Raw genomic sequence first — 25,675 nt, 5'->3', positions numbered from 1 at the left:
CAATCTATATATAATTTATACTATAATCTCTTGCTATTAAGCAAAATCCTGAAGTTTCAGCAAGTTCATAATTGTTTGATGGTGACAACAAAATAGACCATATGATGGCCTCAACTGACTCTCTTAAGAATCAAGTATATAAAAGTTCAAAAGAGTTGAGTGAAATTAGACCAATTTTCCCCGGGGGGGGGCGGGGGGAAGGATTTAAAAATTCCACTGTTTCTAGTCTTTCCTCATTTACAAATGGCATCAATAACAAGAATTTAATGTTACTTGTTCTGTCTTCCCTATATTAGTACAAAAGACTAACAATTGATGGTTGAAAACATTTTAAAAATTGCTTGAATAAGCATGTAATCAAGTATTAATCTTTTTCTGAGGTAAGACTTGAAGAGCACAACTGACATTTTGATCTCTTAAGCTTGAATAAATCACTCTTGTTTCTTTTCCTTCCACTGTATGCATTCATATGTCTTCTTCAACAAGACTATTCCCTGCTAGCACATCTTGAGACATGAGCTTTCTGCTAACTGTTCCTTGGAGTGTGTTTTTAGCTGTAAGCAGAAGGCTTACCTTTTAAACAAATGTTCAACACCAAGAGTAACAAAACACCCTGATTATACCCATATAATGTAACCATAACAAACAAAGAAAAAAAAGTGCCATGCTACATCTAGAAGATAGGTCTTTCGGTTCCTTTGTTAATCATCACATAACTTCATAACTTTCTAACTACCGCACATAAGTTTTCTCACTTGGTGAGGGATGAATAGGTAGGAAGAAGAGGGAAGTAGAGAGGGGATAAGAACCAGGTTCTCAGAGAAGTCCCACCCCAAATAATCTTATTGATGTGCAAACTTCGGTAAGGTAGACCTTCTTTCCTTAGACACTATCTTGAAAAAGTATTTTATCTGGATAAATAACCATTCTTTTCCCCAAAGTACCTCTTTCAGCCATGAACTACACTTTCCAGTGAAAGCATTTTCAAACGTCATTTTTGTAGACAGCAAGAACAAAAGCTTTATATAAATATTGCAAGAAAAGGCACATGTATAGAATTGTCTTAAGGATTATACATGACCTAGAATTTCAAAAATCACTGAATGGTTTTCTTTTCCAGTTCCCAAAGCACTCAAAAATACTTCCACATTTTAAAAAAACATTCAAATACATTCAGACAAAATAAATTTACATCAAATGTAGGGGCATATAAAAAATTTCTTAGAAGTTTTCCCCCTTTGGGGTTGTTTTTGAGAAGCCCCTAGTTATGAGCAAATTCAGATATTAATGTACATTCTGATGCAGAAATTAAGGCACTAGTGCATTTCAAATAGACTGAAAAACAAAACCAGGCGTTTCTCTAAATGACATCTCAAAACACTAAGTGAGTTATTTTTCCATAACAAGCTAGGAGGGAATCCCAAGTGTTAACAGATGACAGGAGTGTTAATGCCATTAACATTCTTTCAGCACTCCATGTCAGTGTGTAAACGATGTCCCGCTGCTCAGTCACTCTGACAGGAAAAAGGTTCACAGCCGTTTCCAGATGCTGAGGTTCCGATTCAGAGTGTATTTGTTTCTTCCCTAGTGGCCTGCTCTAAAAGATTCCGCAGTACAGTCGTTCATACCAGAGAACTATCAGTTGATGTTTAGCGCACATTAAATATCTCATATTCTCAGTGCATAAAAGTCCCATACACACTTAAAGTAGAATTCTCCCCAGATCATTTCATTACAACTGAAGTACATCAAGTAAGGAACTAATAAAATTCATATTAATTGTGAAGCAATAGTCATTATCAGCTAGAACTAGGAGCATAAATACATATCAAATAAGAATATATGCCTTTCAGGAAGGCAGCTTTTTATTTTATAAAAATAATTCTGTTTTAATGAATGGTGTTACTTTCTGAAAATTAAAATTAGCTCACAAATTGCTGTTGTTCTATTAAATGGTGAGATGAATGCACACTGCTTTGAAATTTTTATCTGCAGTAGTTTTTGTTTATTCATTCGTAGCTCCCTTAATTTAGCAGTTATTTAAAAATAAGCTTTTAATTCTTCACATGTATGCAATCAGAAAAACCAAGTGGCACCATTTATTGCTCTGGTAAGCATAAGATTTTAGCATGATTAGGCATGTTAATCTCTCTTACTAGGGGAAATGATACAGCTGAAAACAGAAAAGCTATAAGAAATCTTCATTTAAGGATATACTACTTCATCTAGGATACATTATATAAAAGAATTAACATGCTATTGTTTACGAAGTATATAATGGTCCAAAAGCCACACAGCGTAACTGGCAGGATAACAAAAAGAATGAACATAATGTCCAGTGACCGAACAGCGTGCCCTCCTGCGACACTAGTTCTGCCCCTTCTCCCTTCTCCTCAAAACGAACCTGAATGGTCCTGCATGTTTTCTAGAGGAACAAATATTTGTCATCGGCAGGCACATGATGGGACGAAGAGATGGTATTTATTATGTAACTATGGCTCTAATTAAAGATTAATTAGTAAGTTACCTCTGTACAACATTCATTTATTCCTGCTGAAATACCTTTTCATTCTGTTGTCTTTAAACTGTCTTAATAACAATTAATCTCCATTAATCAATCTTCATCAATTCCTAAAGAGACACTCAAGTTTTAACATCACTAAAAAGAAATTAGCATATACACCTACAGCAAGTAAATATAAAACTCAGTTTCCCACTTAAACCCCCCTTCAATTAGAGGCACAAACGCTGAAATAAAACAAGGAGTGAAAGCCAGATTTTTCATAGTCTGTAATTACTTTTTTAAACTGTTGAATAAGAATCCCCAGTGTTGCATGAAGCTGGGCTAATTATAAAAAAAAACTCTCACATTTGAAGTTAAATTATTTACAATTTGATATTCAAGTAACGATGCTAGCTACGGATCCGATCATGAAAAATGTTGTCTCAAAAATCACACTTTAGTTATTTAATATAGTAGAAAATCACAGAAAGAATATAAGAATATCTCCCCCCCCACCTTCCATACTACGCTCTACTTTCTGTAATAGGTTAGTTGTAATCCTCATTTTGGAATCAATTATTCCCAGTGGCCAACCAGACAGGTCAGCTTCATGATCCCAATGACTTCAAGAGCGCTGCGAGCGTTTCTTAAAACGTAGGCAATTAAAACCAGAAATCTCAATATAAGACAGACAAACTAAGATCCTAGCATGACAGCAAGACAAATAGCAACTATAAAAATCACTTCAGAATCCCACAGAAGTACTTCAATACAAAAAAAAAAAAAAAAGTCCCCAGTGTTCGTTACAAACAACATAAACACACACTTAAGAAATGCCAAACTGTGTCCCAGCAAGTAGGGATCATGCAAACAAGTTTGAACTGTCTTTACTCTTTGAATATGAAGTTCCACCACGCTGATGATGTAACAGAGCCAGTGTTTTGATGCAGAAAAAGATAAAATAGTATCACGGTTTTTACTCTTCACAACTATGAAGCTATAAAATTACTGAAATACTGTATCTATTTGAAATCTGATATTAAAAAAATGCCAGTAAAAACAGAGAAAGCTCAAGAAGTGCATCTACTTTACTATTGCAAATGAAGTTTAATTAACCTGATCACAGTATGAAGATTCTCATATGGACAGAAAAATAAATACTAACAAACAGGTCCCCAAAATATTTCACGTTTTTTAAGTATCACAAGCTAGAAACAAACTGCAGAGTCAACCCAATGTCATTATGTGTATTTGAGAGAAAAAATATTGGTACAATCCACTACAGGTGTAGGAGAACTTACAATAATTGAATTTTTAAAGTCAGGACTGTGTACTGTCATAAAATATATGTTTTTAGTTAAAAAGAAAGTATCAACTTGATAGCGGCATTATTTGCTGAAGCCGTTCTATTATGTTTGAAATCAAATCAGATGATCATACTGTATCTTAGTTATTAATTGCTTATGAAAGATGGCAATCAACCTATAACTATCATCTGAATTTCTGTTATGATATTCATTGAACCTTATCATCACACATGGAATAATAAGACACCATTAAGCAAGAAGTCACATTGACACACAGAACCCATTTACATGAATATCGGCACAACTCTAAAGAAAGTGATGTGAAGCTGAATGTGCTTCTGTCTCTGAAACTATTTAGTTACCTACACTTACTTTAAATATTAACTATTCAGAGAACATTAACCCATTTTTCTCAGTTTGTAACTAATCAAAATGTATCAAGATAACCTTTTAACACATACCAAGTTAACAGACTGTAGTCAAAACTACATGAATTTAATTCAGCTTTAATCATTTTTTTTTTAATTAAGGGGGCATATTTACCTGAATATATTAATTCTGCAATATATTGAAATTTTTTTGAACAGATTATGGAACAGCCATCTTTTTTTTTCCTCACTTACAGTACCAAAAGTTTATTTTCTAAAAGAAGTTTAAAAACCTAAAATTAGGTAATTTCTTCCGTAGCCTTTGCTTCTATATTATGAGAATTTAATTCATTTTATTATGATTAATTAAATTTATGCATGGTAATTTTATTCTAATTAATCTCCTACCTTAGTATGATATCAAGCAATATTCCTTTTTGTATTTTCTGAAGAAAGTCTCATCCACAATTACCGGTAACAGCTTTTATTTATTAGCAGGAACGCGAAAGTGAAACAATGCCTTTAATTACGGTGTAATTCCTGCATCCTAAAACACTATACTCAGAGATGATTTACGTTCAGACACATCTCAAATGTTCTGAAACTCTCCAGCAGTTAGAGAAATGTTCAGCCTGAAATTCTTTAACTTTCTCATCTCTGTATGTGTCATCAACAGTTCGTCAACAAGCTGATAGAAACAAAAGAAGTACATGCTGTAAACTAGAGATGTCATTGCCCACCCACCCCCTAAGATTTATTCTTCAATCTAAAAAATAAAATAAATAGGGGAGTGTAAAGAACTTAAAAATATTTCATGATAAACAGAAACGGATATAACTGGCTATGACTTTCTAAAAAAGAAAAACACTCTCAGGTCATCCATTAATTATGAAAACACAAATCCTTAGGCAGAATCAGTTAATTTCTTACCTGTTTTGGCAAGCCACAAAATTTGCCAGTCTGATAAATGCTGTCAGACACCTATAGTTCAGGGTGCCTATTTTCATTACCAGGAATTGGGAATCTAGCCATGACATCAATGTATGTGCACTGAAGCAAGGCTGCCCAGGATACACTCAACAACTAATTTGCAAGAATTTCATAGGATCATCATATTTTTGTCAATACAAAAACAAAACAAAACATTAGCAGGTTTGGGTTTTAAACTCTTCTGCTTGTCAGACAATCCTCCTTCTTTAAGAAATTCAGGTGATCAACCACAGAGCAGAAAAAGGTAAACAATACGTACTTGGCTCTTTTCTCACCAAATCAGAAAAATGATTGCCATCACTCAAGTAAGTACAGTAAATACATAGGTAGAAAAAGAACAAACAGCAAAGCATTTACTCAACACAACTGAAAAATAATGTATATAACCTGTAAAACAGCTGTCAAGCTTAACAAGAAAACACAGTTGCAAAAGGTACATTTCAGAACGTTGGTTTCATTTATGAACAAAAGTGTGGCTTACTTGACAGCATTCAGCCTACGCACAGCACGACAAGGCAAAGGACAATAACGAGGCAGTATTATAAAATTTTCTGATGTGAATGTATTGCAGGGAAATAATAAGCCTGGGGGTTTTTTTAACAGCAGAACTGATAAACATGATTACTAGCAAGTCTCTTAACCTTGCAAATAAGACAGGGTGGAAGAGAATGTGTAAGCAATACGAAACAATATTCCACTTAGTCATGAGTTGTCTGCCTTAAGCTACTTTTCCTGCAGTCTTGTCAGAAACCTAATATAAATCCATATATTTAATATCTCCTTGTGAATTTCTGTCACTGAATCCATTCAGATGGTTAATCCTGCTAAAAGTTATTTTCCAAGTATACAGTAGTTCAGAGAATTCTTCATCACATTCAATTTCTAAATGTGATGAGCTCTAGACATCAATCCCCCCACCCCTTATTTTTTTTTCTCCTTTGGAAAACCTACAAAACCCACTTCTGTCTTGTCACAGTAAGAAAGATGTCACATGAATTATCTGAGTTTCTATAAATACACAAAACGCCTTGGACTTGGCCATGTACCATACCTCCAAATAATCCTACGCATACAGACATGTGCTTTGTGTAAAATAAAACCCTGCAAATTTCTTTTTAGAAAAAAAGGACTTTTGTCTAGTTTTTCCTCAGAGTTTTGTGAGCTTCTTGCATCTACAGTATACTTCACTGCTTTACACTTCTAAGCAAAAGTAAAGCTGGATATATAAAATTTTGGTGGGAAAACGGGCTAGACAGACATGGTATTCTCCCACAGATTTAGGTACTGCAGGTTTAAAGAACCAACAGTCTCTATTCCCTACAGAAATAAAAGGACAACTCACTCGACTACAAAAAAAGGTAAATATTTCTTCTCTAGAATGATCTGTTACAAGAAAATAAATAAAAAACATTAACAAAATTAATACTGACCCCTTCAAAATACAAGACATCTCAAGCTAAAATAATCAATAATCTCAACTCTACTGCTGATAGTTTTCTAGATTGAAATGATTCAATAATTATCATTAAATACTGTTCATTAAGGCAAAAAATGCACCCTTACTACTATCTTTATGACCCATTACTATAACTACTTCCTTCAAGAAAGCTCCACGGTTTCCACTTTGGAGCCCTTGGTATAATAAATGCTCTAAGTTATACTCAGTTATATGTTTTCTTACAATCAGTGTGTTCTGTTATGCTATTCTCGGCACTGGAATAAAAGCATGGAATGAGACTTAAAACTTATTTTCAAGTGCTGTAAATACTTAACCAGACGATCAGAATGTTCAGATGACCAATGAAGACATGCAAAAAGGATATGCTCATCTTTTCTACAAACTTATCATGTTCATCTTGTGTTTTAGGGAAATTCTTAATGTCATTTTCTAGGCGCTGGATCTGCTGGTTCATTGAATCAAGGTTGCTCTTCAGAGTCTGAGCTGAAACTAAAAAGAAAATGACAATGAGTAGAAAGGTTCCAGATTCCAGAAAGGGTAACAGAAGGGGAAAAAACAATGTCAGTATAAATAGTCTTAAAGAGACGGATTCTATTGAGTAGACTCACATTTTTCTGAATTACTGCTCATAAAAATCACACTCTTCATAAAAATTAAGTGAAAATATCTAACGTAATATACCAAATCATCATACTTAATGTTGAAATGTCACCACTTAATTCTGCCATTAGTTCAAATTATTCAATTTCTATTTGAATTTATTGGTAAAAAATCTAATATTTCATTCCTTTAAATCTAATTCAAAGATTAAAAAGTAACTAAGGTTCAAAGTGATTTTACCTTATTAATGCATGTACTTGGTTAAATGAATGATCCTATTAACGCATGTGCTCTGTTACAGAAACGATTTAAGCAACAGACAGGGAGAAAAGATCAAGTATTTTCCTTTTATCGAAATTAAACTGATTTCCAGAAACCAAGAACTGTGAAGCCCTTTGTTAACATCAAAGCTGTTCTGAATAATAGAAGCTATTGATAATTAAAAAGCAGCAAAGGGCTCACAGTACAGCGCACACACACACACACAAAAACAACCAACCACAAACAAAACCACCACCACCAAAAACCAAAACCACAAAACCAAAAAAACAGAAGCTACCCTAAAGAGACACTGCTTACTCTGTCATGTGCTATTCTAATGTAAAGCACTATTTCTGTAATTTGTATTAAACAACCACCAATTGATACATGATGAGAGATATCTCCATTGGAAATCATGACATCACAATTTTGAAGTTGAAGTAATACCATACCACAAAGAAATTCCAGAACTAGAAGAAAACCAAACGTCTCTGCAGAGAAGCCGCTGATATTTTAAAATTAAAACAAACTGAATCCATACTATTGATTTTCATGACATAATCCATAAAGTCCACTTATCATTCTCAATTTAATCATAAAAAGCAGTTTGAAAAGCACTTGCTCTCAATTCAAAGATGCATTTTAGAACCAAATTCTATCTTCTATTCTTTGTCTCCTCTTGCACAGTTTACAAACACATGCTTTCAAGAAAAAGTGATCTCAACGCCACATTTCCCTGAAGAGTGCTGTAACATTCACACCATGTCCCATCCTTCCTCTACACTGACTACAGAGCATTTCAAGTATACTTTTTTTCAGAGCTAATTTATACTCTATATAAACTACTTCATCTATAGTGACATTGCATATAATCCTGGTTAAGTCTTAAAAATACAGTGGGACAAACAACTTTGTGAGAGCAGAGGTGGAAACACCCAGCACATCATCTGCTCTTGGGGAACTGGCCCAGTCAATGCTCATTACTGACCGCAGACAGCTGCTCCACCAAGCTAACGTGGCACATCTGCACCCCAGCTAACCCAAGAGTTCTTTGTGTAGGCAAGATAAGGACATGACTTCTTTTAAGGGGTTTCCACTTGTAATTATTTGACGGTAAACAATTTGTCCAAAAGTTGCACAGACTATTTTCAAAAGAACAGTTTCTTTTCCTTTTTCCTTGTAATCTAAAACAAACAAGCAAAAAAATTAATTGTGCTGTGGCTATGTGAGATTACACAGTAGCAGGAATTTGATTCAAGATGACTTGAAAAACAGTATACAGGAAATAAAAACACTGTAAATAAAGAAGCTGTTCCCAGAAGGAAATATATTCTATATTCTTTGTAAGTGCCAATTCGTATCAGCCATAACACCGCTGATGTAATTTTTCACAAGCACATTCAAATACATAAGGCAGCAATACAGCTGTCTTCATCCCAGACATATTCTTGATTTTATTTTCCATTTTATCTATTATATACTGGTACCAAAGGAACTACTAATCATGTAATCTTAAAATTATTAGTCAAACAGCTTTTTAAGCTTAACTCAACTTGGGGGAAGGAGGAGAATCTATACTGACAACAGCATCCTTGTGGCTATTAACTTAAACATCTGAGAGCTAACCTTGAAATCAACCATTACAGCAGTTCAAACAATAAACATTATTTAAAGCTTTCAGGTTACGGCTGCATTAGTTTAATCATTTGATATTATTCTCAGAAAAGGAACACAGATTTTTGCTTGAACTGAAGAACTTGAATTACTATAATATTTTTATAGGCTGTTATGTAGTTGGATAGGGAAACGAATAGCACTGAAGTAAAATGCTAGAACTGAAAAAATAAATTAGGAAGATGCAAACGGTAATTTTACTGGAAAAAAGAATAGCAGCTGGTAAGCAAACAGGCAGCATAACAGAAAGTTTAACTGTTTTCAGCAATTTGAAAATATTTAAATGCATGACTGCTTAGCAAGAGTAGTAGTTTATTTTTGTCTGATATTTAAAAGTGCAAAGAAATTCAGCAAGCAATGACGAATAAGAAGTCTTAGCCTCTGTGATTAAAATGGAAGAAAGCATTTTCAGTAACTCTGTTCTATAAAACTAAGTTCAGAAAACAGTTCAGATGAGGTGCATACTAACTTTGAAACTACGAGGAATATCCAAAGCAAGAAGGTGGCATTCAAAGGCTGTGCTTCCATTAACTGACTTCCACATCCACACTGAACTATCAAAAAACATTGTAGAATATGCATTTTCAGTCACCTTTTCTGTCTTGCCTAGCCCAGGCAAATGTACAATTCTCTGTTCAAACAATTTATGAAGCTGTTGTTCTGCAAGACAAGCTTAAAAAGACTACACAACAGAAATCATCTACACACGCTATCATAAAATATCTGCATTTCCTCCCATAAACTGCTTTATTAGAGATTTACTACTTCAGTAATGTGAGGAGGTGGCAACATGAATACCTCTTACTCTTTCAGGGAAAATCATGTAAATTTCTTAAAAGTCTTGCAAGGTTTTTATTTATGAAGGCATAAAACTCTACTTGCAGCAAAGTGCTATTTCTTTGAAACCATTCCACAAATGCACATGCTAAACACGCTGTCTCTATCACTATACTCCTTAAAGCTGCTGAACAAGCCTTTGTCTTGTGATCACCTTCAATTTGCCCATCATTGTACACAAAAATTAGGCATCCTAGTAAAACTAGTTTAAAAATGTACACGAAAGGTGGCATTTACTCTTCAGTGGCACACAAGCACCCTTCAAGAACTATTACTGGGAAAGTCTCTCCGGAGCAACCGTTACAATGCTATTCTGTTTAATGTTGCAGCAGGAGAGAGTAACCAACTAAACCCAGTACGCAAACATTTGTTTTCAAGACAGAAACTTTGAGGCATATATTTTTTAAAAAAGAGGAGAAAGGTGGGGGAGGAAGGAGGGGAGAAAACACAAACCATCAGCATCCATAACCTCAACACACTGTAGAATGAGCCATCCTAAGAAAAGGATGTAGCCTACAAAGAAGCCTAGAGATTTCCCTGTATTAGCAGCAAAGATAAAATATTTGACACATTTTGAAAGTAAAACAAATCAAAAGCAACAAACAATCTATCTCACTACCCTCACAGCCTTATAGGAGAATTAACACCCCCCTCCATAGTGGAAAGGTCAGCATTTAAGAAATGGGGAAGTTTGAGAAGTGCAAAGAAAGTTGAATCTGCTGACACAGGAAACAGTGGAGGCAGATGGCATAAACAAGTTCAGAACAGGACTGTTTAGCTCGTCCATGTCCGTGAAAAGGTATCAAAAGGAATTTGCAGGGATGTAATGCTTAACATGTCCCTGACAACATGTATGCATGGTGGGGGAAACAGGCTGGAGGAACCAAAATGTTTTCCCAAAATACATAACTCGCTGCCAGTACTGGGGAGAGCATCAGGTTGCATGGACCACTTGGCATTTAGTACATTCTTACACTTTAAATAAAAAACCACACAAACCCCAAAACCTATATACAAATCCATGTTCAAGGCCAATGACAGGAAACAAGGCAGAGAGATCTCTCAATCTTTACCAAATTCCATCAGATTGGCTCCTTATTTAGCAATAAGGCTGGCTTGCAGAGAGCTGCTGCAACTCAAGACAGCGAAAAGAAAACAGCATCTTTAACATGTACCTCAAACCACTGTAATAAAAGGAATAATTAAACAGAGAAAAAAATTCCAATACCAGAAATTAAATGTGCATGTTTCAACTACCTACAGCATTATCGCACAGAATTACTATTAATATAAAGGATGAATATAAACCAGGTGACTATGAAGTTATGTGTATTAATGTATTGCCAGATTATTTCACATGTCAGTGGAAGACTAATGTAAGCACCTAAATTTATCAATATTCTCTCTGCACAAATACTGAATAAATCAGTTAATCATGCATCTTGAATCTAAGACTGATTAAAAGATTATTTTGTGTATTATTATTTATAGAAAAATCCACTGTAATTGAAAAGAACATAGCATGTTATTTTGACATGAAAGGTGGCATTTTTTTTCACCGCTTCATTATTTCCCCTATATTAATTCCTCATCTATAAAATAAAAAAAATTAATAAAAAATTTCATCCACTTATTTTGGAGAAAGCAGTTGTACAACCTGTACACTAAGGAAGGCTTAGTGAGTATCTGGTAGACAGACCACTTTAGCCCTAGAAAAACGCTACAAGCAGTTAATCTCATGTTAATGTCAAACACTTGCTAGTCCCCACAGTCAGACTAAACATTTTATATTTACAGTAATAGTACCAAAGGACAAAATAATCCTTTCTAAAATAAGATTGCATCATACTAAGAGTCGTCCCTATAACAAAAGGTGAAAGGATACATTTTTATTAGGGGCAGTGTCTCTTGCATAATAAATTCAAAGCATCTCTGATCATGATGCAAAACTGGGATGGCCACGTCCGCATTTAGTAAAATCTCTAATGAGATAGCCAATGATATCAATTACTTCAGTAAACAATAGCAAGTCTATATGAAGCAAATTAATTAGTGAATTTGTAAGCCTAGACAGTATTTGCACTATAACTACATTCTGAGCATACTAACGGTTATTTATTTCTTTCTGATTGAGGACAAATGAAAGTAGTCTTTCACAAAAGTCTAAATAACAGTTTAAGGGAAATGGATGAGCAAGTATGTAAACTGCAAGAATTACAGTCTTTGGTTACACTATTTATGACACTAAGTTTGTATTTCCTAGAATAAATGTTCTGTTGGAGTTGTATCAGTGCTACACAGTCTACTTGAGGGTTCTGAGTAGCACAGCACGCACATGTGTGTATCTCCAAGTATGCCGTATGTTATATGTGTCTGTACAGATATGTACATACACTGTAGTAAGTATAGCTCACGGGTATACAGACATATTAATACATTTGTATCTGTATATTTTCTGTGATACAGGTGCACCACATATAACTCACAGGCATGTATGTATGTATACATACATTTGTATGTGTGAATACTAACACACATGCACATATACATCCGTGATACACACCACAGTATGCCTGTATCACACAACAACACCCATCCTGAAAGATTCATGGTGAAACAGCTTCCAAACTTGAAAGCAGCACAGCTCCCTTAACATGTTACTTCTCCAGTAATTAGCATGTCACTGTTCATACTAGAAATCTTTCCTAACGGAGCTATAGTGGCTGCAGGACACAAGCTACGATCAATCATGTTGTCGCACTTTGATATACAGATAAACCACTGTGCTAAAAAGGTAAATCCAGCATCAGAAGAATGATTCTGAAGGGCATGGTACAAATATGGTTTCGATCATAATTCCTCCTGAACACCAGAGGGGAAAAATACTGGAGATAGCACATGCATTGTCTCCTTTATCAGAAACTAGGTCTTCAGTATAGGCTAGCGTGACAGACCTAGAATAAATTTCAATAGTGAAAATAACCCTATATTGAAATACATTTGCCAGGAAGGACACTGACCTTGATCATAAAAAGTTCTGAAGCAGAAACTAGATGAACAGCCAAGATAGATGGGATCAGGCAAGCTCTTGAGATTACATCCAACCAAGGCTACTACTGGTAAAAAGCAAACACTCCTCTTTTCAGATAAACACCATGTGTTTTTAACTTAGGCAGAAGTAAAGAAGAAGTGTTGAAAAGTACATTCTTAGGCCAACAGTGTCTAAATTTCAGCAGAACCCCAGCTATGGTAAAAAAAAAAAAAAAGTTTAAGTTCATAAGCTCAAAAGAAATGTTAGAAGTGTTTACAGGTGGGGGTTAAAAACCTTGGAACCAAAATGAAAAAAAAAAAAAAAAGAGACTACCTTCCCTAGCCAACGCACATCACCATCCTCCTTTTCTAAATGTCTGAGCTTTCTGCCACAAGCTACCTATACCTAGCAATCAATACATCATGCATAATACACCTTTTTTTCCCCTGCATCTTTTAAAGTTTAGGAAAAGCAGCAAGTCTGCCCAAATGATAATGTTTCATTTATATATTATGACAATGTACTGTAAATGAAAACATGTAATTTGAAAAAAAAATTAAAAAAGAATTTTTAACAGATACATTTCACACAGAAGATGTGCATTCATACTACTAATCTGCATGCTAGAATTTCATTCACCAGCACAGTCTCTGCATTTTAGTCATTATCATAACACTGATATAGAATGCTGAAAGCAGGCAATGACAGAGCTATGCTTTATCATTTCAGACTTCAACAGTAACATCATTATCTCAGTTAACCAAAGATAAAGCAGTTGTGCATGGATTCTATCGTCCCATCCATTTGCAAGCAGAGGTGAACCACAATTTTAAGATAAGAGCACCTTGTAACAAGTCCAGCCCCTAGTAGCCCTTGGCTTTAGAGTTGAATGAGAAATTAAGTCTAAGACACTAATCATCTTTCAATCCATTATGATGTTTAATGAGGCATGTATGCGCAGAAGCTCTAGATTGCAATATTGTTCTCCATCTACTGAAAGGAAGGAGACTTACCACTCCTTATCCCCAAAAACCCTCATCTGGGATCAAGACCTAAAATCATCACAATACAAATGTATATGACATCTTTACGTGTCTTATCATGGAAAGAAAACAGATATATCTGATACAATTTAAGAAGATGACAGCAAAAGAGATTTTAAACACACATCTGGAAAACAACTACAACATTTTAGCTTTTCTGTTAAAAACCAATTTTTGGGTACAAACTATGAACAGATTTTCAGCTTCTCAGAATAACAATAACAGCCATCTAAAGTGAGGAAATTTAATTTAAATATTACACACAGTGAAGTGCAAATGCCATTAACAAGCTTGCCTTGACAAGTGAGATAGTGGAAAAAACCCAAAACATTGCCTGTTAGGCCTAAAATCAGAAACGTTTTAAGCAGCATGTCTTCACTCCTCTGGAGCTGAGGAAATTACAGACAGTGCTCACAATTCTGAAACATTCAACATATCCTCAAAACCAAAAGAAGAATTTCTGTGGGCAGCTTGTGTTTAACATCAATGTACGTACAGAACGGTACTCTGGTTTAGGTAATGAATCTGCTTGTCTCAGTTCCAGCAATTATGTGCCTAGGTACATTTTAAGAATGTAAGAGTAATTCTGATGCACATAACACAACTTATTAAGACAAGAGGAATCAATTATATATGACAAACAGTGCGTTCGGAGCTCAAAATCCATTACCACTACCACTATCAACATGAGCCAGTTGCTAAAACCCTTCTCCAAAGCCCAGCAGAAAGTCAATGATCTCTTAAGTGATGTATCAGCACATGAAATCCCCTCCTTGCTTTGGACAGGTCCTAACATCCAACTCATTACTGGCTCAAAATGGTTTACTTCTTAAGGTCAAATTAATTGGCAACAAAAGACCAGTTTTCTGAAAAAGAAAAAAAACCAACTCTCTGAGCCCGTAAGATGCCTTCTGGTTGAAACCTGACAAGTGCAATGCTTATTTTTGTGACCAGCATAAATTCTGGGTGTGCCAACCTCCTATGTTCTCTGAACTCCCTTGAGAGTATCAGTTTTTTCACCTAACTTTCCAGGCTTATCTCCCTGAGTAAACTGTAAAAAACAGTACATAGTAGAATCTAAGCTTTATTGGTTGAATGTGAACTGACTTTTCATATTACAGATTAACATATTTTAGGAAACAGATGTCCCAATTTCAGAAACATAACCAGAAATATTAGAGCTGATCAGTGAGAGTATCACTATGTACAGTAACATTCTCCTGGCAATACGAGTATCTCCTCCAGACCACTTCAGAAACTCACTTTACTCTGATGTTAATTACAACTGTCTTTCAAGATCTCGAAGGTTGAGCTAATTTTGAAAACAGAGCTTATAATTACAAAAATCAGTATCTATTAAATGAACACACTGAAGCAAAACTTTCTGGCAAAGGTATAAGGCAGATTGCAAGTGAGATGAAGGAAAGAAGGGAATGGACTTTCAAGTTCTATTAATTGCATCCAGATTTGAAGCGTTAACTGAACATGCCAAATTATACTGTTTATTTCAAAAGCCCGTATTTTGCACTGTCACTATTTCTCCATAGTCCACCTTTGCTTGGTTTGCATATCAAACTTATGTAATACAAAAATGTAATTCATTGTGAAGCAGCTACAGCACACTATATTTAGTGGGGCACCTGTGCAAAAAAAATATCAAAGTAAGTAAGGAATACGAAGAAAGAGAAGGAGCAAAGCTTTTGGAACACAACCTATCTGTTTTTAATAAAAACTCGCTAGAGAAGGCGTTGAGCAACTTAATCCAACAGACCACCCTTCAGGCTCTCAACTTGTACCAGGATTTTAGTCTTTCTAATTAACTGGAGCACAAGTCATGCCTCCAGATGTGTAACAACCTTTCTTACATCAATGCAAGTGCAAATTCAACAGATAAGGAGAAAAAGTTCTGTTTTGTAACTTTCACTTCTCTCTAGCGGCTTGTATTGAGGAATTTAAATGGATTACATAATTTGAGAAGTCATTTAATGCAGTCTCCGAAACTGAATTGGTTTAACTACAGCCAGAAATTCTTAAATGTTTTCATTTCTTTAACAAGCAACAGCCCATGAGTGTCACTCGGACGATTCTTTAATTTTGCCCTTGATATTTACACTTCAGGGAGAGAAGTAGATCCTTAAAATGCATGCCATAGAAAATAACTTTGTTTAATGTAGAAACCAAATTGTAGCTTCAAAATGTATCCTCAGAATTCAGAACTACTAAAGTTTTGTATACTACAGATTACACGTTAGAAGACAGCAACTAAATAAACCCTCAAAACCTTCACAGACTAGGAAAACTGGATGGCAGTCCTGGGTCAACAGTTGGATTTGATGATCTTCAAGATGTTTTCCAACCTAAATGATTCTACGCTTCTACGAATTTAGTGAGCAATTTTGCAGAGTGTATGGCAATCCAGAATCCTACTTAGTTTCCAGTAGGATCCCTTTCAATAATTGCACTTTGGAACTGCAATACAAAACCAATCTGTGAAGTTTTTGCTTCCCTGTCTTCCTTCCTGATGCTCGTCAATGAAGGAGATCACGTCTGTTGAAAAACTTTTAATGAGATGGTGCATAAGCTACCATCAATATAGCAATATGCAAATACAAGAGTGTTACTAGAGAAAAAAAGTCTTCTCGTATTTGATGTACCTAACTGTGTATTTACTACATCAAGATAGTTTCTGACATTTTGATATTGCAGTTTGTGTGTATGAAAAGAATGACAGAAGTCACTATACAGTGCAAGATTGACTTTTGATTATGATGCAAAATGCCAACTTCAGATTCTATTACGGAGAGAAAAGTCACAGATGCAGGCATTAAATTTCTCACGCCAGAAGGCATTGTCTATTTTATATCCAATAATGTGCCAGATTGGGCAAAATCTGTTTCAGCGGTTTAAACTGCGCAAGGTGGAAAATACTGCAGATCTCTTTGTAAAAACACAGTTTCTTGTACTGCAACGAACTATAAAACTTGTTTGACAGAGAAACGACTACTACTTATGAGTATATTTTAAATTGCTATACTTTAAATCAAAACTGGCACAGAAAGTTTTAAAACATTTTGCCCACTCTAAAATTATGGCATTAAATCAAAGTGAAATACCTGTATGTAATTTTAAAATCAGTATTTTCTTCAAGTATTTGTAATATATTAAGTATATACATATTTGCATTCCACACTGCTTCTGATTACTAATGTCCTTTCTAGAGAGATGCCTCAACCATCAGAACCATATGCTTGCAAATTAAAGAAATAAATTTTTTGTGTCAACATGAGTGAGAAATCTGTGCTCGTGTTATTAGTACTTTCTAGTTTTACTACATTGACATAATTCACATACACACACACTCCCCTGAGGCATCTTTCACTGGATTTTACTCAGAACGCCCATGTTTCTTTCAACAATACTTTGAAAAAATTATTAAGCGGTGTATCTTTATATGAGGTATAGAATTCTGTATGTTAAGGACTAGAAAACCCCCTCACTATTTCTGGAAAAGACTTTATTATCTATACTGCATTCACAGTTGAGCTCAGCTCTTCACTTGGAGTCTAGCTGTTCTCGGGAGTCCTACCTAACGGCTCAGCCAAAGCCCAAATCCATACTCTTGTCTACATGTACAAGTTATCACTTGAACTTACCCAACACATCAGAAGAAGATATGAAATGGCCAATGGCCAACTACAGATCACAGCGTTCTATATCCAATGGTTTCAGAAGCAAATACTAGTTGGACAACACAAGCTCACAAAACTTCACCTGACTCTACACAGCCTAGTAACTCCCACTCTTGGAAAACAAAGGTAACATGAGTCAAGAACTGTTAAATTTAGGAGAAGCTGGACACAACGTTCAACTGATAAAGATGTGGTTATGTTTTATTTTAAGTACAAGCACAATGCTTAAAATAATATACTGTGATTTGCTCTTAAAATCTGAAATTAAGTTGTTCTTATAAAATACATGGCTAATGCTCCTCCTCCTGATGTTCTGTATCATATATTTCTTTTTTATGATTTCTGGGAAGCTTGATGCCTACAAGAGTTTCAAGTTAAAAAAAACGCATCTTTTCTAAGAAATTAAAAACTGTACTTTTTACAACATGACTTTCTCTAGAAATCCCAAACTTGTTATCTGACTTCAGTAACGTACCTCTTGGTTTTGATTTCAAGTTTTGTTTGACTGAACTCAGAGAAAGGGATGGGAATTTCTCAGGGATTTAATAAAATGATCAAAGCAAATAACATGAAAAGCAACTGGAATTCCAAGTAAAGTGAAAAAGGTAAAAAGATGAAAGAAAGGCTTTACACAATTTCAACAGTAGGGGAACAAGAGTAAAACACTGCAGACTGGAGGAAGATAAGTCAATATCACTTCCATCCAAGAATCCAGTTTTTACAATCTTGTGATTTTTTTATTAGTTTACCTTTCATACAGTCTGCTTCAAGTAAGAAGTAATGCTTTTCCAATAATCTCTTGACAGTTAATCAGTTTGACCTTTGCTTATACTTTACAGAATAAAACTGTTTCCTAATTTATTTTTACTTCTCATAAACCACTAGGTTGATCTTCCATCTTAAAAAGATCAAATATTTCATTATACCTAATATCAGATTATTGAAGATTTTAGTACATGCATGGGCATTTCACCTAATCCCATTGACCTTTTCATATTAAAATCCAGTTTTATGCTTTATCTGCTATTTTTAAAAAAAATTAAAAAAATAAAAACCATCCATTGTTCAGATGCTGGTTCTTTATTCTTATATGAAAATCAAACCAAAACAAGACTCACTTTTTATTTACATGGAACTAGGACAATGCACCCAAGATTTAGAAGAAGTTGAACATGTTAAGTCTTGTATTTGGAATTTTACCTACCGTTCAAACTACGAGGCGGCCTTCTGCCTAAAAAGTAAGAAGCATACATCTCAAGTAATGAGGATGTCACCCATTTAGCTCATATTTTCTTATTTAAAATTCATACAGAGATAATATTTGCTGGTAGATTTCCTTCTATTTTATGTATAGCTAACTGATGCCAACGTCCTCAAATCTGTAGGCAATTTATTCCAAAAGCAGCCTCCTACAGGAAAAATAAACCTAACTGTCCATCCCTGAAACCACTGCTTTATAAAACACCAAAAAATAAATAGGAAGTGAAAATCTTCTCTTCCACACAAAGCATGTTAGCTTGCCACACAGAAAAAATGATCACAAGTGACAGAACAGATGAACATTACAATTAAACAAAAACCAAAAAATACCATGGGGAACAGTTTAAGCAAGTTGCACAAATCACATTTATTCTGCCAAAAATCTGCTTTGTAACAGAAAACAAAGAAGGGCTGAAAGGGAAATTTTGGTCATTAAAAATGAACAGTAATTTATGCTTCTCATAACAAGTCAGTGCCGTTTACAGGAAATGTAATGACCTTTATCTTACACAATGAAACAAATATAACTGCAATAAAACCTTTTTCATATGTATTCTAAGCATCAGGATTATTAGTGGCTTTGCTCCCATAAATATGCTTTCTCTTTTATGAACGCTATAGCTTAACTAAACCCTACTCTTCTGGTTTGATTCCTCAAGTCAACTTACAGGACATTGGAGGCTTTGAATCAAACTATAAAAATCTCAAGCTGCAAGGTTAAGTGTCAGCCACAGGAGCAAATTAATAAAAGATCATCAAATGTGCCTGATAAACCATAAGGCTCTGTAAAGAATTTAACAGGGAAGAAACAGATTTAAAAAAAAAAAATTATCCTCAGAAAAGAAGTGTCAAGTGGTAGAAAACATTTCTGGAGTTTAGATAAGTTGACAAACTCCTATTTATCCAAATAAAATTAATCGCTATGTTACTCTGTCATAGATCCTTGTGAACACACTGGTCACACCAGTGACACTTGCAGCAAGAAAAAAAACCAACACCAAAGCATAAAGCAAACAGTTTGAGGACATTATTTGACTACATATCAGAAGCCAGGTACAAACCCCACAGAGAAGAAACAGCAAAGTTAATATTATTTTAAAAATTGTTTTTAAATTTTTAAATAAATTAAAAATTGTGTACTATCCATTGTAGTGCTCAGATGCAAGCAGCCAGCTGTATGCTGCTTAAGCATGCATTTTATTTATATATATGTGTGTATATATCTGGTACGTTCAAGATGGTAGTGTACAGGTTATCTCTTCAGACTCTACATGCCTTAAAACACACCGTCATCCTCGACCCTACACTGACAGATCAGTTGCATTTGGTCAACGGGCATTCATGCCAATGAAGTATTCATCAGCAAAGAGCAAAGTGAAGCAAGGAGACATTTAATCAATACAAATAAAGTTTAGTTTATATGCAGAAAAAGCTGCAATGGAAAGGTACCTGTGAAGTTTGAGTAACAGCAAAAAAATTCTATGATGACAATCACATAAATCTGTGAATGTGTTGGAGATGAAACAACACCAAAGTTAGACTGACTGACAAACTATTCCCTAAGTCCTTGGGGAAAAGAGAGTTCTGCTCTCAGTACACTGAAGTTTAAGACAGAAGACTACAAACTGAATGAAAATGATAGCTTAATTTTTAAAAAAAATCTATGTTAATCTAGCTAACCACTGCACTGAAAAGGGACACTGACTGACAGCACTGAAATAAAATGGAGAAAGAACTGCAACAGAGAACCTAGATAAAGCTATTGGAAAAGTATATCCAAAATCTCTTCCTCTCTTTTCCCTTCATATTTTTGCAAGTATTTATCTTCTGATGAATTAGCAATGCCCAGTGAAAATAAAACAGTTTGCATTATCTTCCTCAACCACCATAACACAGCTTTTGCTTTCTACAGCTAATCAACAAGTGTGCTGAGCAGCACAGCATATTTCACATAAGACACCCAATAAATGAATTAAGCATTCCATCACATTCACCAGGCTATACTGCTGACTGACCAAGAATAAAATCAGTTGACTGTACAGTATAATTAAACTATATACTTCACATACAGTCTGGGATCTTTAGAAAGCATGTTTATTGTGCTCTATTCAGGCATTAAACCAAGTGTTAAAAGGAAAAACACACTCTGTGTGTACACACATGCAAGCACATGGGTGTTAACTCTCATATAACAGGAGTTCAAAGTCTTAATGGTAAACTAATCATCATCATTACACTGCTTAAAGAAATCCACACCAGGAGTTGTCTAAGTACTTCACTGAAATACCCTGTATTATTTCCACAATCTGCTTCAGAAGAAGAGACATTATTTAACTATGTTTTTTCCCCTCTTCACTTTTTCTCAGGTCAATCAACACCAGGAAAGCAAAATCCACGTGGATTATCGATGCTTACAAGGTTACATAATCTTACAATCTAAAAAGAAATGTTGAAAATACTTAATGTCAAAGCAAACTGCTATTACCTCAAGGTGTTTTATCTATTTGCTTACCTTTACTTGCACTCTCAACATGCTGCAATTCATCTGGAAATTTTAAGATGTCCCGGTAATTCTCCTCACAGATTTCTGCCAGAAAATGCAGTAAGGTTGTTTTCTGATCTGATGATTTAGTATCGCGAATCTAAAGAAGTGAACACAGAGAAAACAAAGTGAAAAAATAACTACTTTTTTTTTTTTTTTAGTAAAATGCTTAATTAAAGTGAATATTGCAGATGTAAACTCATTAGCAAAAAGTTACCTATACTGGAAGCCTGCATATGTAACAAATTATTTAAAAAATGAAATTTCTCCAGTTTTTTATAATTTAAGAATACAAGAGGAATCTCTCCCAGTGCTGTAGGTTTTTTTAAGAATAATTAATTATGCTGAGAACAAAACCTAAAGATAGCCCATAAAGTTCTACAATTTTAACAAAGCCCATTCAGAATGCTCACTGTGATTAAAAAAATAGCTGTGAACAGGCACCAAACAATTTAGTTCATTCCTTCAGTGTCCCCCACTGCCAGATTTCTAAAGGAATCCCTCCGAATGCTGCACAGCTGGACAGTGTGCTAAAAGTCAGAATTTGCTCTTTTACCAGTCAAGTTAAAGAAATTCCTTGTCATAAATCCACCGTGTTTTATTGAAGCAAAATCCAAAACATGCTGTTTTATCTGAAAGATTTTCAGACAAATTCTACACAGATACATGAAATAAACGCACTCCACCTGACTGGACTACAAGATGACAACAGAAAAAACAAAAGGTAATCCTAGCTGCCAGGAAAGGAAACTTAATAAATCCAGGTTCATTTATGAAAAGCCGCTTGAAAATTTTGCACAGTGTGAAGATGCAGGTAGATGCACATTTATGTAACTGCATATTTTCACTATCCTCTCAACTGCAGAATTGCTCTTGGTGATCTGAAATAAACTACTCTTCTTGAAGGTGATAAGAACCTCTGTTCTCCATTAACCTAAGTGCATTAACTGCTAGAATCAACTTGTTTTTTTAAAAAGAAAAATTCTGAAATAATTGTTAAAATACAGGGCTAGTGGCAAATTTCCAACTAGACATAGATACTTGTGGCTAAATCCCATGGCAGAGTGCATGTGTATATCCAAAGTAACCTCATGAACTTCAAATTTACTTTCTCATTCTCTTAAGTCCAAATTTAGTTTCTCCATTCTTATACAAAGAATGGATGTATGAGTTGATTAAAGATGAAGCAAAAGTAGAGATTACCCCTCATTTACAAAGCCCATACAGAGAGTAGGTATTTGCAAGAGTTTGAGATGAGTGTACCTCACTTTTTATAAAGAATTAGTATTACAAGTATATCTGTAAGTATTTTTTAACTGCATTTTACTAACTCATCTAGTACAGTTCTTACATATAAGTAATCTACAACATACACAACAAATGAAATCAGGGATTTATTTAAGAAGAATACATAAATGTGTGTGTAAAATCTCCTATTTGTTTTCTCATTCTCTAAATCACTAGAAGTTCTAATTCTATAATCCTCATGACAGGCTTGCCATCGATGTTCAATTTAATACAGGCCTTTCAGCTTTAAGGATTACCCTGTTAAGAATAAATGAGTGCAGTCAAAAAACAGGCTTTTAAAAATATAAGGTATTTAGGCAATTAAGAATGCAATTTAATTCATACCGATTCAGTGATTAAAGACTAAACAATGCTCAGTAATGGTATGCAGTTAAGAGGTTTTAATACATTACAAACATACAAGTTTTTCCAACTTGAAAAAATTGTAAATTTAGTGGCTAAACATCTGCATGGTAAAAAGAAATTGCATTTCAATTTGTCTGTGAACAAGACCTGTAGGATTTGCAGTCTTTGATCTCTCTGACATCATCAAGTGGATAAAACGTGGGGTTTTTTCCTATCAGGACAACATTATTTTGCCTTCAGATTACAACAGAAACATGTTTTGTCACCAACAGCAACATCATATTAGCAAGAATTACCATTAGCACCTGCTGAGTTGTTTAACACCTGTAGTAAACATTCATTCAGCTCTTAAACAACTGTGTCAAATTCACTTCTTTGCCCCAATCAAGAAAGGTTTCCACTACATTCATAGGTATTTTCAACAGCTGAGACAAACAACGGATAACAAAAGAATTTTGCTTCCTGTCTAATATAGCTATGTACTGGAACATAAGTTTGTGAATCCTAAAAATCCCTGCCTTTCAAATGTTTTTGCGTTATGCCCTCTGTATTTTCATCCTTTCAATTCTCAAAATGTTACCATATTAGACAAGTCACAATAGTTCCCTGAGATTTGGTAACCCAACAAAACCCACTGACAGTAACAGAATTTGCTATTTGGAATAGAGGCAATTGCTTTACTACCACACCTTTAGCAGAGTTAACACACTGGAACATAAAAGCTTTTACAGAGCAGTGTCTGTATATATGGCATTTGCAAAACATTAACAATGCGTATCACTGAATTTAGGTATTCCAAATTTATTTCTTTTTCAAGACAACACTAACACTATGGTGTTAAAATTTTCAAATACAGCTTCTGATTCTACGGCCCTCCTTTACATGAGACACAGAATTTGGGAATAACACAATTAGTAAAAAATACATGAATAAGTAATTAAAAAAAACCAAAAAACAGTAGATAAATGGAGGCTATAGAAAGGAGCTTCCAGCTCAATGCTGAAGCATCAATTTGAATGGTCGATACTATTAGATCCATTGTTTGGGGAAGGATTAAAGACTAGTATACACAGAGCACAATAATCACAGTGCACCCATTCAAATCAAATAACATACAGAGTATGATATTTAGGTCTGTGGCTCAGAAATAATATCAATATAACAAAAAATCATCCTCTGCATACAGTATCTTGATAAAGCATTTAAAACTAAAGTACACGTACGAAACCATACAAGAAAAGTTAACTCTTGCAACAGCAAATTATTATACCAATTTATATTATAATACCAACAGATTATTATTATACCCTTCTAATTCAAATTAGAATGGTAAATACATAAAACAATGAAAATTGGGTTTTATACATCAGAAAATGCCTTTTGAGTAATAAACAATAATTTTAAATTACAGACAATGCACATGTCACTGTTCAGAGAAACTTGCCTACATTTCCATTAACTTAAGTGACTTGTTCCGAGGTTGGAATTTATGAGTGATAATTCACAACATTTAATCAATATGTAGAGGCAAGTAATGATGCGATTGCATATCTAGATTTTGGTATGACCTTCTTTTTTGCTCCAATCACCATCACTGTCTTTGTGATGATCTTATTTTTTGACATCACCTCATAACAAAATATACCTAGCGCCTAAATGCAACAACACAGTCAACATTTTATTACAGAGAATGTTTAAGTATTTTTTCTGTATGTCACAGACAGAAAAAAACAGAACTCAAAACCCACTTCCCTCAAATATCCATCTTGAAAACAAACAAAAAAGCTAAGTAGATTTTGTTTCTGAGGTCAAGGCTGAATTAAATACTTATAGATTTTTGTCTCAATTCTTCTAAATGGAATTTAGCTGTAAGCACAGATAGCTATGCTTCAGCAATTATTCAGTGCAGTAGAGAACAATTTGCAGGATTAGTCCATTTACATTAGCTGTGTCAACATCTGTGGGATTTGCATTGACAGCAATTCATAAAACTATCACCTGAAGTGCAAGAATACCTTTTGAAATCTATGCTAGAGTACCATTTATGCACAGTCATCATTTCCCCTCCCCCTCATAAACAGCTTTCTACTTGAATTGTTTTAAAACATTCATTTCCCTTTAGATTCCACTACTACCAAAAAGAAAATGCAACACTATACCTATGAAGAAAAAAAAAAAATCCTTCAACTTGGTGTGTATTTTTAAAAAGCTATTAAAGAATTATTTTTTTTTCTCGGGTGATGGTTTTTATTTTGTCAGAAGTTAGCAATATCTTTGTATTATAAAATACAGCAAGCAAAGCTTCTCTCTACTGAAATATATCCGTTCACACTTGCTGTGTATTTGAAATATTATTTTCCCCCCAAGGTTAAATCTCCTTGAGGTACACATCATATTTATTCATGGTACCCAAAAAAGACACTTGAAACTTGGATCCTCTGATTAGACCAAAAAAAGA

At 34.5% G+C, this 25,675-nt stretch overlaps 1 protein-coding gene across 4 annotated transcripts in view; it reads right to left on the bottom strand.

Annotated features, from left to right (window-relative positions):
* DIAPH2 (diaphanous related formin 2) overlaps positions 1 to 25,675 on the bottom strand; it is a 243,189-nt gene that overhangs the window by 119,590 nt on the left and 97,924 nt on the right. For all 4 annotated transcript variants that reach the window (XM_080366036.1, XM_080366037.1, XM_080366038.1 and 1 more), the window contains 2 exons: positions 21,535 to 21,664; positions 6,993 to 7,116 (listed from right to left, as the gene is read on the bottom strand). In XM_080366036.1, coding sequence (XP_080222162.1) covers positions 6,993 to 7,116; positions 21,535 to 21,664 — 254 coding nt within the window. The remainder of the gene's footprint in view (positions 1 to 6,992; positions 7,117 to 21,534; positions 21,665 to 25,675) is intronic.

This window comes from Falco punctatus (assembly GCF_963210335.1).
Source record: "Falco punctatus genome assembly, chromosome: 15".
Taxonomy (NCBI): Eukaryota; Metazoa; Chordata; class Aves; order Falconiformes; family Falconidae; genus Falco; species Falco punctatus.
This window is presented reverse-complemented; position numbering and strand designations above follow the sequence as displayed.